This window comes from Haliotis asinina, chromosome 7, assembly GCF_037392515.1.
Source record: "Haliotis asinina isolate JCU_RB_2024 chromosome 7, JCU_Hal_asi_v2, whole genome shotgun sequence".
NCBI classification, from domain to species: domain Eukaryota; kingdom Metazoa; phylum Mollusca; class Gastropoda; order Lepetellida; family Haliotidae; genus Haliotis; species Haliotis asinina.
Window position 1 is genome coordinate 35,943,229 of NC_090286.1, and position 18,426 is coordinate 35,961,654.

An 18,426-nucleotide genomic window follows, 5' to 3' on the forward strand; every position below is an offset into this window, starting at 1 on the left:
TTGTCTACACTCCATTCTTTTGTTGTTTATCAGGTTATAGGGTAATTACAACGTCACAGCCTAACTTTTAATAAGAATACATCTTCATACACATGATGATTATGTATGAAACATTTCTCGTGTTGCATTTTACAAAAGGCGGCATAAAACCTCACTCACTCACTAATACCCATGTGCTTTTTTTGTCCAGCTTGTGACAAGATAATACATATGTACTTTAAATTACTAGGACGTTCTTGTCTACATTAGACTTTAATCGAACATACATCACTCCTTATCTGCCTGTAAATGTAGGTATGCTTAAACCAATGAGAGCTTCTCTTCCACCGCGAAGCGTAGGCTAATTCATGCGGCCCGCTTCCAAAGATAATGTCTGTCCCCAGAGGTGATACACAAGCATTTAGATATAATTCCTTATACTAACTCTCTTCGGGAGGCAAAACAATGACTTTGAGAGAGCTGAATCTCGATGTATTTAACGTTGAGTTAGACGAACGAGGTACACACAAAACCTCGTATCGTTACAGACGAATCATGCCTAATGCGTTTCACTATCTATGGCCAAGGGCCAACACACACTAACTAAATCACATAACGAAACCAGAGACCATGGGATTAAAAGGGACGGTAGTATTCCGAAAGTGATAAATATTTTTGTGATACAAAGTATCAATTACCAGCCTCCTTCCTACATCGGAAGGTACGCGTGTTGAACTTCACGAATTCGATATGATGATTACTCGGATAATGATATGAAATCATACCCCACAAAGGAGACCTCCTCTGTGAGCATGAGACCACTGGTTCTCGTGATCAGGTCTCCAGATGATGCAAAACCTGCACAAGTAACGGGATTAAATCGGGTGCGTTTCGGTGCTCAGAACCAAACAAATTTGGAAATCTCTTCAGAGAAATATCTTCTTGGATATTTTCAGTAATAGTTCCTATTGATTGACTTACACAGGGGAATGATTAGGAAGATACCAAACTAAGTCCTCTCTAATGCTATTTATTTTCAGTGAGCCTTCGCCCATATTCTCCCCGAGATACTATTAAGCTAGCATCCCCTTCCAGCTCTGGCCAAAGCCTAGTTAATTTAGCTGCGCTATTGATTTTCGTCCTCAACTTACCTGTGCGTTGATGGTTGGGGGTTAGTGGGAGGGCTGAGCGTTCCCTTGCAGAGAATGACACAGGTGTGGGGGGATTCTCGCTCGATGAAATGGTAGGTTGAGCCGCCATTTTGACTCGTGGAAATGTAATCAGTGGCAAGCATCCACGAGGAGTTCCCCGACAGACACGTAATTATCTTAGAACCTCCACCTACATATGAAAGCAAATTTTGATTCAGACAGTACGTTAATGTTAACTAGAAACCGTTTTACTACGAAGCATCAATATATATATATATATATATATATATATATATATATATATATATATATATATATATATATATATATATATATATATATATATATAATACTGAAGATCATTAATAATTTACGTGAAGGCTTTGTATTGTCCATAATGGATCTGAAAATCTTTCCTTCTCCTTCTCCGTGATAATTTATTGTTACATTTATTCTCCAACCAATGTGACTCATTCGCATATGTTTGTATATGTGTTGGTGGTAACCATTGTTTTCGTTGGTCCATTTGACTTCACGTCTCTGAAACTGTTGCCTCGAATACTGAACACGCTCTCAACAAGATGGGTGATGGTTCTGTATGATAACACTCGGTGCAAAATCTTTGCACCATTTATCACAACTAGTTACACGATAAAGATGCACACCGTGTAGCGTTACCTCACGAAAGGGATTACATTAATTCGTTTTCGTTAATTAATAAGTCATCAATGAGGTCATTTAATATTTTAAATCCATACTAATTAGTATGTCGAAGAGCAAAGGTCGTACGCTTCAAAGCGCCTAAGTAGGTATTATAGTTCAAAAGTTATGAATAATGAAGGATTTCGTTTTGTCATGTTATTACAATCCCTGATAATGCGTTTTTGTCACGTTTAATATGATATCATAAGTCATAAACCAGTCGGTAAAAAACAGGCCGCCTTACATCAAAGACCAGGGCGCCATACGTGAGACAAGCCAACTGTTAGACTTGTAGAGCGTTGAAAACCACAGGACCAAGATGTAGAGGAAATCCCACGACTGTGTGACAGTTGCCTTGATGCACAAGTCAATGGTTGTAGATATCAAAGGATGGTCACAGTGTTCAACGTGGAAAAGAATGTGAGAAAGAAAGGAACACTTATTTGGCCACAACGCACTTAGTAGTAGAGTGATTATGTTCAGGTGTCTGTGCACGTTTTCACTAACAAGGTATAGTATATAAACTACATAAGGCAGTGTCTGAAATAATGTTTATGATGTAGAATGTACCTTCATGCGGTGTAGCTACGTCAAAGAAGGAAAGTTATGTTTACAGTGATATGTACCTGGTATATGGCTTTGTGGGCAATGTGCAAAGTTGGTCGTCTTTGTGTGTTTATGTCCTCACATTTTTTAGTTTCATGTGAGAAGTTGGCTGAGTAAATCAATTATAACCAGCAAAACGTGAAGTAGTTGTCAAGTGTTCTCATATGTGGTTAAGCAGTTGATGTTAGTGTTGATTGTAGTTGACCTTATTGTTAGTTTAGTGTGGTTGTTCTGTTGTGCTGGTTGTTCTTGACCATTGTGACGGTTGTTCTTGACCATTGTGACGGTTGTAGTTGACCTCCATGTTGATTGTAGATGACCTTAGTGATGGTTGCGGTTGACCTTAGTGTTGACTGCATTTCTCGGTGTTTGACATCGCATGTGTTGATTACATCTTAATGGAAAGTATTCTATGAAGTATGGTTACGGTTTTAAGGACGAGGTTACAATGGACCTCACTTAATATACAGTATTTCCTCTTACTGATACCTTGACATGCCATTACGAACTATTAATATATTATATTACTATTATCTATTCTATTGCTCGATTTGGTTTGTGCGGATATGTCATTTCCAACGTAGTGTGTGTTGTTACTGGCTTCAGGTTATACTCTAATTTGATTTGCATAAGTTGTCTTACAGAGTAAATAGCAATGGAGCAATGATGCAAAACAATGAAACTAGCGCTCGGCACAGCGATAGTAAACACTAGCTTCGTTGTAAGCAACCCAGCCAATGGGTGACAGTGAGCGCTTTACGTGGCATTTCAGTTCGAGTTTAAAACTTTATACTAAAATGTGCACCTAAAGACAAGTATCGTGGACATTTCACGCATAATCAAACGCAATGAAACACATGAAAATCAACTCACAAAAAGATATTTGAACCATGTCACGAATAAACCTGTTATGTCTTTGTATCCATACACTACTCTGTAACTCTAGCCAAGATAAAGTGACTTCAGAACACTATGTCAGTTTTGCCTGTAGTAATAGCCACATTAATGTCGTAATCAAACAGTGGTGTTTAGTGAAGACGTTCGTGGATTTAAATTTTAGTGGTAGTTTTACTCACAAATGTTTTATGACATATAGTCAGTGTCGTTCCTCGTAACGAAAGCATATATATTCTGTACTCGACAATACTTCCCTGTGTTTGTTATTTAATGCTTATCATCGATCTGTCATTTGTATAATGTTCCATATACATTTTCAGGGGGATTGGTTCTGCATCATTATCGCCCTTGAGACGTATTTTGAAATGCCAGTGTTGTCCTTTCGTGTGTGTCATACAATAACGTACTTCCAGTGAAGGTAGATGCGTGATTTTTGAAGCGTTGCTAGTTATGTTGTGTTATATTACAATTACAATCCATTTTATGTTGAAATAGACGTTGAGTGTGAAGGTGAACGTCTTGACTGGCGATATTTTCAAACATAAGTTCAACAGCGAGGACATAAATATTGATTATTTAATTGTTCTTTGGACTTTTTAGTCAAAACGAGTTGAAAGATAATGAGAATGCCCGCATTGTGTTTTTAAGAAGCGCCGAGAACCGCTCCTGTCACAACGTCGTCACATAAGTGAATGGGACGGCTGTGACGTTTAAACTTAAATTATTTTTAAATTTAAGACAATTAACTTTGTAATTTCTATTGTTGCTCTGTGTCGTGTCAGGCTGTCTTACTGTTTTGTTTCAGCGCTGTCAGTATTAAACAATCTAACATGTCAAGTAGTTAATTGCGATTTTCAAAGAGGAAATTAAATAAAACTAAGAGACGCCCGAATAAGCAGGTCTACTATTTAAAAACTAATTAGATGACGCGACTAGGTCTGTTGCTGAAGCAAACGGAGTCAGATGCCTTGAAATTTTCAGTTTTCTTTCAAAATTTAATTTCTAAAAAGTTTCTTTTTCCTTTTTTCACTTTTCTGATTGTTCATTTCTCGTGGTTCCCCCAAAAGAACGCTAGTTGGGGAATCACCATGGCAATGAAACCCTTTGGTTTCTTGCTGTCTATTCCTGAAGTCCCCAATGTCGACTTCTGAAGAAATCAGAGCAAGGGGAAAGGACTTCAAACATTTGAGATGCGCAAATTTGTTTTTGGACTCGTGGTAAACAAGTTTTGCCAATCCAATTTTCTCGGAGTAGGATTCGCTTCTGCCTCGTGTTTCAGACAGTAATATAAGGTGTCAGGAGTAAACGAGAGGGTCACACTACTCCATCGCGACGCGAACACAGCTACAGTGCGGCGGCGTCAGGTACAGGTTTCCATACATTCTCCTTGGTCGATGCGGACGCTGTGCGTCCTCTGACCCTGCTGTGCATCCATATAAATTCTGCTAAGAGCGATGACCAGGCTGTAGATTTCCAGACCCGAAGTCTGTTAAAGTGGCCTCCCGTCCTCTCGGCGCATTCAGACAACAGCGAAAACGTTAATTTGAAGACCACAACGGCTGGTGGTCTTCTGTGGACACAAGTCACAAACTTGTGCCATCATTCTTGTTAATTTGCCCCTAATACACTTGTGTTTTGTCCGATAGTAGTTCAACAAGTTCGTGACTTTTGGAGATCTGTGATTACTCCATAATCAGTCACAGATAACTGTTTCTATGGAAACCTTTTACGATGGCACGATCAGGGCACCAAATTTGGGATTAGTGCCAATCATGAATATGAATCGTATCTTAACAACAAAACTGAAACAAGTGAAAAAATAATATCGGAAAACGGACGAAATGAATAATATATCTGTAACGCGCCCAACGTTCCTCCCGTATTATGTTTGTAGTACTGCTTGATCCTCAAACGGGAATTGAAAACAACGGTTGAACACGATGCGGGCAAAAACGACAATGAGATGACGTTCAGTTGGGATTACGTACGCTTCATCAAACTGTACTTTCGCTTTTGTTTCCAGGAGAGCATGTCCAGCGCTGACAGCGAGCTGAGCCGGGAACCCTCCCCGTTACCCTCCCCACAAGCCGACAACACCCCAAACGGACCAAACGCCACATCACGAAAAGGTAAGACATTGGTTGAGAAAGAACACAGACAGGTGCTCTTAGATGGATGTTTCGCAGTTATAAGGCAGCTCAGAAGTTCAGGCTGGGACAGGAAGAGTCTTTAGTTTTATGTTTTGCATTTACAAGACATTGCAAAGATTCAAACAAAACGTTAGATCCGCTGGTCTCGGATGAAGCGGGAAGACATCAGCTTCTTTGAGTATCGTTATTTAAGTTTGAGAGCCCGAGTCTTCAGTAGTTGTAGATCGAGGCTGATGTAGATGTCTTGGGTCGAGCGGTGGTATGCAATGGCAGTTGACACGGCACTGCAGAGGACGAAGTTTTCCGTATTTACACTGTGTTCCCCGGCGTGTCAGCTTGATGTGCATGGGAGGTGCCAATGCCTGATGCTTCCCACTGAAACGCACGGGACAGGGCATGTCATTGACGAACTAGACATCTAGGATGTAAGCCAACGACCATCTGATCCATCCCCGTCTCCGCTACAGGGAAGTAGTACCTCAGATCACACTACCTACAAACAGATGGAGACCCGACCATGTTTCCTTACTGACCTGTTTGTATACAATTTTCCAATGAAACAAGTTCCACAATCCCCCAAACTGTACAATTGAGACTTGAACATAACGTTCCGTGACGCGGTTGTATCAGTTGGCGTGTTTTAGGTTGTAATAACGAATGTACAACTTTGACGACTGCATTTGTATGAGAATGATTCTGATATTATTTGACAAGATCGCGATTTTACAGCTGCGTGCCGATAATTGAGCACTGACAAACAGGTGATCGAAAGCATGAAGACTGTTGATTTTCTTTGGACTATACAAAATAGGCTATATTTTCACAAGTTAGCGATCCTCGTGCTGATTTTCACAAGGACATGTGTTGGTATGACACATAAACCACAATAGGATCCAATTTTGACATGAAAAAGAAAATAAATATGAAAAGTAACATAAAATCTGAATATACAACATGAACTTGTAATTGGGGGATGTTTGCTTTGCAAGAATTACAGGAAAAGTACAGATTGTGCAAACATCAAACGCTGTTGATGTTAATTTGCATAAGTAAATGAATATGTTGAATAGTTGAACACAAACATAGAGAAGCCACATGTATGGATACAACCGTACGTTACGAGAAGTCGACATAGAACAACAGACGGCGTACATCACTCCGCTCTGTGCATGGTCCCCATACATATGTATAGGCAACCGTACGTCTCGACCTGGACAGTCTCGTGGAGTCGCGCAATATCCGCCAGTCGTGCCACGTCTCCAGAAATCCCTTAACATTCGTTATACGATAAATGCTAGCGTCTGCAACAGTAAATACATACACCACCGTCTGCGTAGCCGCGGTTGTAATGTAATGTCGTGGGTGATACGAGACTAGTGAGCTGACCTTTAGACATACGACGGTTCCTAGTCTGCGCTTACTGTTCAAATGGTTTCTGTTGTTGCTGACGTTACAATTACTAAACTGGTTCTGTCTGTACCTGGTGTCGTGGGTGAAACGCAACTGTGGATTTTTAGTCTATGAAAGGGAAAAGTGTCGTTCCTTGTAAACAACTTGCAGAAAATATCGAATGCAGCGTTTTGCACACGTGTAAATGGATATTTTATTTGGACTTGAGACCTAAGTAGTGGATTGTGCCACGCCTGCAAGTGAACCATTTATCTGTGAAAGCATGGGCGGTAAGGTGGCCTTATAATCGAGGAACCCGAAAACCCGGGTTCGATTCCCCAAATGGGTGCACTGTGTGAAGCAGATTTCCGGTGTTCCCAAGAATGTTATAGTGTTAAAAGCGGCTTAAAACAATGTTCACTCACTGTTAAACATAAACGCTGGAGTTCACGTTTGTATGTCAAATTCACATCTAAGATCAAATGATACAATCTTTGGCAAACAGATAACGTCACAAGTGCCCATGTGCTTCAAATGCATTTCAGTCACCAGTCCATCACCGTTGACAGATTAATATACTATACACACCACACAAAACGACCCCCGTGTTTTAAATGGTGCGTTATATACTATTTGCTCTCATGGCAGAAAAAGTTTAAAATGTAAGTGATGTATCAATTTCCTATTAAAGCCATTAACAGTATGTCCCACGCATGCGACACCCTTCCCTCCCCTCGCTATAAGGCGCTCTCCCTCGTCTCACCGGTGGTGACACCTGTATATTTTCAGCATTGTGTTATATGGTGCAGTTTCATCGTATTGGCTCATCAGCGGGTGATAAACAAGCGTGGAGGCGAAGCAACAACGCCATCTGGTGCACCGACGAGGTACAGCGGGGACAGCTACACATATCAGATAGCGAGGGACAAAGGAATTTCTGGGACAATTCAAGCTGCATTCTATATGTATATACAGCATTCTATTTCTGAACATAGGAATAAACGATTTGTATCACGGGCGACTTTAATCAGACGTGGCAGCAGTTTACTCACATTGCATGTGAATATGGCTAACCCTCTTTAATCGGAAAGTTAGTAAATCTGGAAACCTTGAGTCAATGCAGCATAAGTCGAAACGCCTTAATTTTAATCAGCTAATAATATTCGAATTTGTACTTAAATTAAATGCAGTCTTAATTTCCGAAAAGTCATACTCAAAGCATCATCAAAGTAAATAGGATATTGGGTTCGCATCACAGACACCCGTTACTGTGATAGTGCCATATATTCTTTGTCATCCTCATAGAAGAAAACATCCCATCGTGATTATATCAATAAAATAATACATGAATCTAAACAAAACAAAGTTACCAAATATACTGAACCCTTTTCAAACAACGTTAGCAAAACCAACCGCAGTTGTCTCCCCTCGGAGACGTGAAGTCTAATTAAATAGCTGCACTGGAGCAGGTATCTGCCTACTTCGAGATGTACATATATACCGATCCATCCTTTAATACTCGTCGTTTCCCATGATTGATTATAGCGCATGCTAAGTTCGTCCCATTGACGTAATATCAATACGGTCTAGAATTTGAAGTGTACGTCTTCTCGATGGTTTGTGTTCCGGATATGATACGTCAGGACAACAGGACTGGGCTATTACTTGTCGTTAATTAATCTACGATACCAGGTTTAGAGTTAAACATTTCCTGTACCTTGCTCTCCTTACCAGCCTATACAGGCAATTCCGTGTCGTGTTGTATATGAGGTGTTCGCTTCCTTCCTTACCATTGGTCGTTGTCGAGGGGAACAGTTGGAACAACGCCGTGCTTGGATTCATTCCATATGACTCCGAAATGTGTGCAAGCGAGATAATTTGTATTTACAGTAAAGTCTTGAATTATTTGATATCTTGTGAATGTGTTTCATGTGTCTGGTGTTCTGGTGGTGTTTTATTGAATTTCAGTTAGTTAGCGTGGCAAATGAGTAACGGCTATACTGAGGAACAGGCAAAAGCAATCAAAGGAATAAAAGATGGCAGGGGATGTTGCAGATGTTCTATCCCACTTATAGTCCGTGCCCTCTGGCAGACACACGCCGAAACACGCACGCACGTGGAGATTCCAATTTATGCAGTCTTTCTTGTGGTAGATGGTTGTGGCCATTTTGATGAACCACCATATTGAACACCCAAGCATCTTAGTGGAAACATGGCACATCGTTCTGACAAAGCAATATCTAGTCCCAGTGAAATGAGACTAGGATTCCTGTATCCTTAGTTGGGGCCGATGGTTGAGTCTTCATGGCCCAGGTCAAGCCAGTTGGTGCCCTTCAGGTCCTTCACTAGGAACATCTAAAGGCAGTCGTCTCTAATGGGAGATTAATATAGTGGAGTTCTGAACAAACACCTGTCTATGGTGGATGTAAACACCGTCTTGTCCCGGCGGACTCGCTGGATGGTTTCATGTTAGCCTATTGATGTTTCTATAACTCACTGGCAGTTCGTGCCTCCTAACGCATCCTTAATGAAGAGATCATGAGACAACTACTTAAACCGCCTTATCTCCAGCTTCTCATCTGACGTAGGGTGTTCCTGACAACAACTGTTACAGAGCAAGTTTTACACCCGCGCGTCAGGTGAACAGGCCTTAATGGTACTAAGAATGAACCACTCTTCAGAATTCCAGACAATTCTCCCAAATTGTTTTAGTTCTCATCTAAAATTTTCGAACTTGAATTTACAATCAACCAGTCGTTCCTGTAAATAATCTATGAAGTGATCAAGGGTATTTCAAGCTGCTAAGTTCTCGTACATGAACTGAAAGGCGTCATAAAATAATCTAAACTGAAATATCAAATTATTGAACACTTCCAAGTTACCAGTGTCCCCGCGTTGTAACATCTTCTCGGGGTCCCGTCACTAATTAACAGACTGTAATTCGTCAGTCGGGACCAAACCTAGACAAACAGTTGACGAGTCTCCTTCAATATGGCTCCGAGTGAACGAGAGGTTCCTATGTGTGAATCTCCCGCTAAATGAGACAGCATTGTGTCATCACAGCTAGGACAACGGTAAGTAGCATTACCATCTTCGTCTGTGAAGTCTGGCATCAAGTGAGACTGCCCTGGTAACGATGCACTTATTCCTGGTCATTCTGGCTAGCCAGGCCTGGGGCTGTGGAGAACGTAAGCATTTCTTCCACGTCGACATTAGCCGTCAACAAGACTCCATCCAGTTCACACCTTCCTGTTATGGGACTGTTTCGACACGTGCTTGATGCTGAAGATTTCAGGCGTAAGCGATGGCCATGTTTTGAACCTATGTTTCATCGAAATAACTGATATGATTTTATCTGTTTTTTCCTGAATATGGATTCATTATTCGATCCCGCCCCGTTACTGTATGGATTAAGACTGGTTTGACATGGGTTTATGAATATGAAAGTCATCTTGACTGGTCGTGCTCGTGACTATTATCAGAAATCTTATTTTGGGTCTTAACACATTTCTATAGGGACTTCTTGCGCGTTGTGAACGTACACGCTCATCCTTTATGATAGATCAATGCATTTGCAGAAATATTCTTAAACTAAATTTGCTGCCTTTAAGGAACTCATAATCGATTAAATATTACCGTTGATGTTAAGAAATTGTACAATAAAAACTGCAACCTGAAATTATATTTACCTCAGAGTATCGGCCCCAATGTTCATTCAGAGACAAAGTATCCATTTTTTTGTTTATTTTTGTATAAAAACCGTGTGCTATATTAAGGTCAAATCAAGAAACGTTTGGTCTAGAGGTGAAATGTTTGTCGTGTTGTGAACACTTCAGGCAGTGTTTTTTCTCAGTGAATATGGGATTGGGCATTTGTGGTTAAACATTGTAAAGAACATGTCGCTTTTTGTTTCACGAGAGTAAGATACCATATTGTTTTAGAACCTGGGATAAGATACTTGAAGGCAACAAAAATAAATACAAATGCACAAGTACAAATCTTGACCAACCACATACGAGTTTCGTGACGTTACGCGCATGCCCCCTGTAGTCCTGATGACATAATTGGAGCAACGACTCTGTCGGGTGCCTGTTATGACATCGTCTTTTTATAGTTTTTCTTTACACAAATATAGCTGTAGTGTCCCTCCGAGCAGTGGAAATGCCAGCATGAAGGTGCCAGTAATTGGTATCCCCTCTCAAACCTCAAAACCCCATCCTTGTCCCTCATTCTAATCTTTACCGGGATTCCCCCCATACTGAATCTTAGTTTATAACACATTGTTAACGACTTCAAGTCACAATTATTTTTCTGCATCAGTTTTAGTGTTTTATTCTGTCTTTTGATTAACTTTCAACTAAGGAGAGAAAAAAATGCAAATCATGCTAACGCTTCGCTCGCGGCACTGTTTGGCCCGCACATCAAAGAGACGGAGAAGGATTATGTTGGGCTCTGGAGCCCAGAGCTGCAAACAGAGCTACGAACAGAGCTGAGAGACGCTACTCTAGCTTGGAGAGCGTACAACTCCATTTCTGTGCCCGTGAACCTGACACGTATAATCACGTATTCCTCTTCAGAGAGGATGACCGTTGCTTTAGCAGATTTCATGCATCGTGCTGTTGTCTGATATCTAATGGGGGTGGAACAGTGACTCACTGGGCAATCGCTCCACTTACACCAACCAGCAGAAGTAGTTCGGTGTTGTTGGGTTTTTTTGGTGTTTTTTTCTAACCACTGCCTTTCTGAAATAAGGCTGAAAGCTATTAAATGATATCTTGTTTTAGCCGATATGAACCTGAATATTTTTCACGGGCCATTACCTTCGGAAATATTAAAAGGATAGACCGTGTTTATCGCAGTGAAGAGACCTATGTTAGAGATCACGTTTCCAAATCCTTTGGTCTGTCCAGGCACGCTTGGCATCTGGGTTTGGTCAAGTGATGATTTTCAGGCAGGGCTTCTCGTAATGGAAATACAGACCTAATCTGTATTCTTGTAACCCTGATACATTTCGCAATGCTTCAGAGACCAACTGTCAGATACATGGCTCCTGATGCTTCGGAGCTAAGACAATTCTATCACTGAATTGCGGGACTTTTTTACAGTCAGAAAATTCGAGTTGTGCCACAGACATGGCCTCTGTGGTTCCCATGCTTAGTCAATCCCATCACGGACTGCCAACAGAAATGGGTTTTTTCGCGGTCGTGAAATTCAAAATGCTCAGACCTTACGCATATTATTACGAAGCTAAGACAGTGGAAATACTTTCGATAAGACAAGGTTAAGGAATAGAATGGTTTGGAAATTTTAAGTTGTACCCAGAACTAGTGGTCCTAGGACCGTGGATGCACAATACGCCGAAATCCGAGAGGCTAAGCCATCTAGAAGAAGGAGCCGCCCTGACTATGTCCAGTGACCACGAATCGATCCCGCTTATCCTTGAATATATCCGATTACAATGCCTTGTACCTCTAAAGCGATCAGCCTAAGCCTATATTTAAGCCGATTCATCACACGGCCCCCTTGCCCAGTAATCTTACCCTGCTTCTTTATCATATTCTATACATCCCGACCTTTCGTGTTAAAGATCAGTCATGGCTCGATCTACCTTAGCCCTAATGACCACCCCTACTGGCTCTGTGCCCATGCATTGATTCCCCTTTCCCACCCCTCCGTCCATTCATCCCTTTTTATATTATCCATATCCTAAGCCCCTCTCTCCCTCCTTCACCCGTGTATTATTCAAAGGTCACCCCTCAATTTGTCCACAATGTAATTGACGGGTGACAGAGCAGGGGAAGCTGTCCTCACCAGCAGATGGCACTGTGGTGACCCCGCACTCACCTGTCCGAGGAATAATTGTAGACGTGTGCCCCCCTCGCGACACCCACAGAGTTGGTTGCTAGGGGGACACGCGACTCCCATGGCAACGAAGGACAAAGACAAGAACCCCAGCCTTCTGCTGACCCGTTCCGGAGCTTGAAGGTGATAAATCTAGGAATCCTGCCGACTAGGTCCCCCCAGAATTACTCGATCGATTGCCTGAAAGGTATTAGACGTGGGGCTTGCAGTGACGAATGTTCCAGGCCCGCTGAGCTTAGCAGGGTGGGCAAGGATATTGTATTACCTGGCTGGACGAGGCCGCGAGTCAACTGTGGGCAATTAGGGAACGAACTCCGGTCGGTAATGAATTTAGACAATGCCTGTCCGGGGCACCAGTATTAGTACTAACCGGATTTTATAATACTTGGTGACACCCAGATCCAGATCACGGCTTTTGGGTTACTGATGTGAAACCTGAGTTCTAATGAAACTGTCAACGGCTGTTGAAAATAAAAAGTTTCGATATCCAATTTGGAACAAAGGTGATTTCGCTTTGGATTTTTTTCTTTAAGAAAATGATTTTAACAGTGAATGTGGGTTTGAGTTAACAGTTTGTAAATTTATTTGAAATTCAATACGTAAACACCAACTAAACTCGCGTACAAGTTGTCTTCGATATATATTTAAACAAATGTCCTGCTGCTAGGATGATTTACTAAACCGACTAAATCGATGATAGCATCTTTGACTGCTGTGTGTGTGTGTGTGTGTGTACGTGTGTGTGTGTGTGTGTGTGTGTGCGCGCGCGCGCCTTGTAATGCAATAGATGCGACACGCTTACATATCATAAACTGTGTTATCTGATGGGACAATGGGATGTACGAATCGCTCACCTTGTCAGGATAAATCACAGTGTTAAGGGAGGAATAGGGTTCATTTTGTTTTCTTTTGAAACGTAGTAACCGGAATGACAGTTAACTATTTGGAAATCTGCTATATATACAGTTTCGTAGTTCCATCGCATATCACTGCTTGGACATATTTTACTGCCTCTATCATGGATCAGTAATTTCTACATATTGTACTATATGTATAATGTATATGAATAGCTCCAGTGTATATGGGCCGGGGGCCTTTTGTACAAGAACATCTTTTGACACACCGCACACAGTTAATTCCGGTTAGAATGGGTTTCAACCATCTTGACATACCTGGTGTGGACTTTTCAGATAAACGTGAATCAGTGAGTTTAGTTTTACGCTATTTTCGAATTATTCTAGCTATATCACGACAAGGGAAACCAGAAATGGGCTCCACACATTTTACCCATGTGAGGAATCGAACCGGGTCTTCGGCATGTTTAGCGAACGCTTTAACCACTTGGTTACCCTACCGCCCCTTTTTCAGCAAGAAACTATGTATAAGTATAATGTACAGAACACGAAGGATGGGGATCAGAGTATGGATCATAAATATTTTAGGGATATGTCCTTGAAGTTTTACAGTTTTTAAAAAGCAAATCCCCTAAAAGTATTCATGATCCTTAAGCAGTTTGTTAGTTCAATATAAGCATTGCCAACTGGATATGTAACGAACAGAAATAATTAAAGTTAACTTGATCTAAAAAATAATGTTCACAATTTTCAACAGCGTGTAACCACATTGTAACGCACACTCAATACCAAGTCTATCTTAAAAAGTGTTTACGACTCGGGGAAAGAAATACATAATGAGTCAGGTATGAATACGCAGTATGAATACGCAGTATGAATACGCTGAGTAAAGACGTAGCATATGCCAATTAGTTTGTAAAACTTCGCGGAAATATAAATGTAACAGTAACTTCGCGGAAAATTTCAATCGCTGCATAAGTTGACGCTTAAATGGCAGTGCTAAAGCGACTAAGTCGACTTGCGGTGGAGTGGGAATGCTCCATGCTGTAAATTTCAGCGTGTCTGTTTCACGTCGTTATTGTATTTGACAGCGCCATCTGGGAAGAGAGGAACACCTGTTACCCTGTTGGAGAGAGAGGGTCTGGTTGATGTGTAATAACATTCAATAAGTGTGAATAGCGAAAAGTCTTAATTAGTCAAATGCACCTGTCGGACTGACGGAATATTACGCTGCTCTAATATCGTAAACTCGGTCGTGAAAAGGTCCCGCGGTTTACAATGGGTTACAAAGCATGCTAAACTGTCGCCTAGCAACGTGTCTTCGGCGAAGGAAAAACAGGATTTGGGAATTCAAATGGTTCGGTGTTTATCATATCCTGTTGCACAACTATGAATTCAAACATTTCGATATAACGGTATACGCTCGGTTCTTGGGACATCCACAGCCCGACTGCATGGGGATGTTTAGAGAACTGAAGATAACGGTGCATTAAGATAATTATATCGGTTTATATAGATTGGGAATATATGTTTTTAATTTGGATGAATAATCTATAAAGCGGATTTTCAAGATGTCGATGGGGGCGTCAAGAGGCGGGGGTCTTATTTACGTGGGCAATATCGAAGAACTGTAATATTCTTTATTCATTCTCTTCTTGTGTACGCCGTAACATGTGTACACCACCGCAGAAGGTGTTTCAAAGCTGGAGGAACGAAAACCCATTTGGAAAATATCGAAGTCTGTTCTCAGACGATACACGGGCTGACAATGAACGGCGTGGCAAGAGACCTGTTATCTTCATCACTTACCACTGTAATCTCGCGGTAGCTCGGGTAGCTGATCACGTGACTCGACACAATCATGCCTTATCAAATACGAGAGGCTGAACAAACGGCAACAACTGTCGCATCAAGCTGTATCCCCAAAAATCAATCGAAAACCGGGCATAAACATGTATAAAACCTCCATCAGATGCAATCAGTTTTCTCTTCGACAGATTTTAACACAAACCGTCACAGCGCCAAGTCACTATACCTTCACCTTGCCGAGTAGATGATAGTCAAACACTTGCTCCTGTCTATATGAGACGGGTATCGTGTCCTTATCGACGACTTTGGCGGCCTTAATAAATGATAGAAAATGTCTTTGTTGGGTATTGAATTGATAACAATCAAAGCCTGGAGGGTGTTGGTATCAAAGTTTGCTTTCGTTTAGCTACGATTGAAGGAAATGTTTGAGAATGATGAAGGTGCAACCTTGGCTTAATCCATATACCTGGTTCGTTAACGAGGTGGATCTGTCTCGTATTGTCGTTGAACGATGAAGACACATTATTGACAGGGACACATAGTGGAGCATCCCCGTAGTGAAGATGTAGTTGTCTTGGTGTTGTAGTCATCTTGACATCAGAGTTGTCCTCTAAACCTTGGTGGTTCGATGGAGTATGGTTTTACCCAGTGTTAGACTACATTTGGTGAGAGAGTGAGTTTTACCAGTTATCTCAAATGGTGCTGAACGTAAACTTACGATATACATGAATGAGTGAGTGAGTGAGTTTAGTATTACGCCGCGTTTATCAATATTCCAGTAATAACACGGCGATAGGGACCCAGATATGGATTCACAATTTGTGTCCATGTTAAGAATCATGGTCGTATGTGTGACGAGCAAAAGCTTCCTCTTGTTTAACCCACCACATATGGCCAGTCAGGCAATGTCCTAATGAGAGACATCAGACACGCACTGTGCACATTAAACTTGGGTAGGGAATCGAACCAGTGCATAAGCGTAACACGTAAACACTTCAACCAGTCGGCCATTACCTCGAGATAGTAAGGGAGACTGAGGCCGTGATGATTATTAGAGAGCTGAAATTGTAACAGAGCCTAACGAAATTAGCCCGTGGCTCTCTCCTTACTCCTAACACTGAGCTCATCGTATCTCAGTTACGCAGATAGATGCTCATGATGTCAATCACTGGCATGCCCGGGTGCAGACACGAGTATTTACAAAGCGGCGTCATATGGTTAGAATGTTGTTGATATAAGAAGAATATGATTCTAACTGTTAGGATGACTTTTTATGTCAATAGAGGCCCGATTTTTGTTGTTCACTTTTATTGGCCAATTAGCGCTGCTTCTTCTTTCTGTCTTCATAGTTCCAATATCGATATCATTATTGGCTCCGTTTTCGGTGTTCACTTTAGTTAACTAATTATTATCTTAATGTTCTGTCTTCATCATTTCTGTTCTTTGTTAATACCCTAACGATTACGGGCTAATGTTTCTAAGTCAGATATCTACCTACACAAACATTATTTACCTGTAGTTGATGTATGGCCATGTTGAGACTGCCGTCTCGCAAAATATTAACCCGGTATATTTATGACCATAGTTTTTGAGAATATTCACAGCCTCTTGTCAGCGACAGTCACAATTTTATCAATAACTATGACGTGAATAATTCATTGTATTCAAAGACCAATGAAACGGGGACTTATATATTAATCCTCCATTATAAATGCACCACTTTCAAAAGACGCCTCTATGGTTCTAGTCTGATGAAACCAAACCTCTCGAACATCAGCATTTTGCTGAAACCCGAGAACCACTATGGAGTCAGTAAGTCCCGACAGAACAATGCGCACAGTAACTCTTTTGAGTACAACCCCGTCACTAAATCGCCTTTATTTATTATTTACAACAGCGACTGTTTACTAGCATGGTGTAATCTAATTTGCCTCGTGTCAAAAGAATCGTAAAAGAAACATGGGAAGGAGGTTTTCATTGTCCTGCATTGATTAACCTCGAGTCCTCTGGCGACAGAACACTTTAGATGCTTCACAACATCTACCTGTGTGGAACTGCTGGAGGTATATTGTCATGCACCGACGATTCTATTCCCAGAATCATGCTAATGGTTTCCAGAGTAATTTGTTTGTGCCACCAGATCACAATGGTAACTTTGATATGTTCTCTTGTTGGATTCAACATGTTCATATCGTGGATGTTGTTGATAAATGTTACCTGATGAACTGGATCCCGATTTCACCTGAAATGTTCATAGAACTGTTGTCACATTTTTGGAGATGATTAATAATTTATTAATAATTTATGACAAGAACAACAAAACATACACAAATAGTAATATCAGTGTATTGTGTTAACGCCAGAGAAAGGCTCAAGACTAATTCCAAATATTAGTGAAAAATGCATGCACGGATAACTGAAATGAAATGGATCGCGAAAAGGGTACAAGTATGCCCCGTTTTACCGTTTGCACCCACCTCTCGCGGAGTTTGCAATAAAAAGGTGAGTGTTACCTGACGCCTCACTGTAATGTTCCTTCTTTTGTACCATTCAAGCTGACTTCATTTTAATGTGAGCGGTAACGCTAAGATGGACGAATATATGTTAATATTGTGATTTCAATGTAGAAACAAAACCGCACGTGACATGCAGTCGCCACAAAATCAAAACATAAAGACAGTTGCAATATTTTAAGCACAGTCCACCATTTAGCCCTGTTTCACCCCATCAATAAAAGTATACACATGACAGACTGATTTTACATCAACCCACGCCCTACTTCACACACCACTCTGCTCGGCCTCCACATGCCCTTCAGCCAGAGCTCACAGGGCAATGTGACAATACATCAGGCCCAGTGTCCACCGATTCTGGTGACTTGTGGTGCCACTAAAGATGGCGCCCTGCTTCACTCGTTATTCTCCTGTCTCCCACTCCCGCTTCCCGCTTGGCCTCCCTAGGGGCCAGGCTTGCATGCAAGCTAAGGCTAGTGCCAAGCTACTGTCAGGTCGACACTCATCACCAGCC

General features: G+C 41.3%; 1 protein-coding gene across 1 annotated transcript in view; it reads left to right on the forward strand.

The window, feature by feature from the left end:
* The window catches only part of LOC137291234 (nucleolar protein 4-like), a 121,685-nt gene that overhangs the window by 84,557 nt on the left and 18,702 nt on the right, over nucleotides 1–18,426 (forward strand). Inside the window, exon 4 of the mRNA XM_067822531.1 lies at nucleotides 5,359–5,464. Coding sequence (XP_067678632.1) covers nucleotides 5,359–5,464 — 106 coding nt within the window. The remainder of the gene's footprint in view (nucleotides 1–5,358; nucleotides 5,465–18,426) is intronic.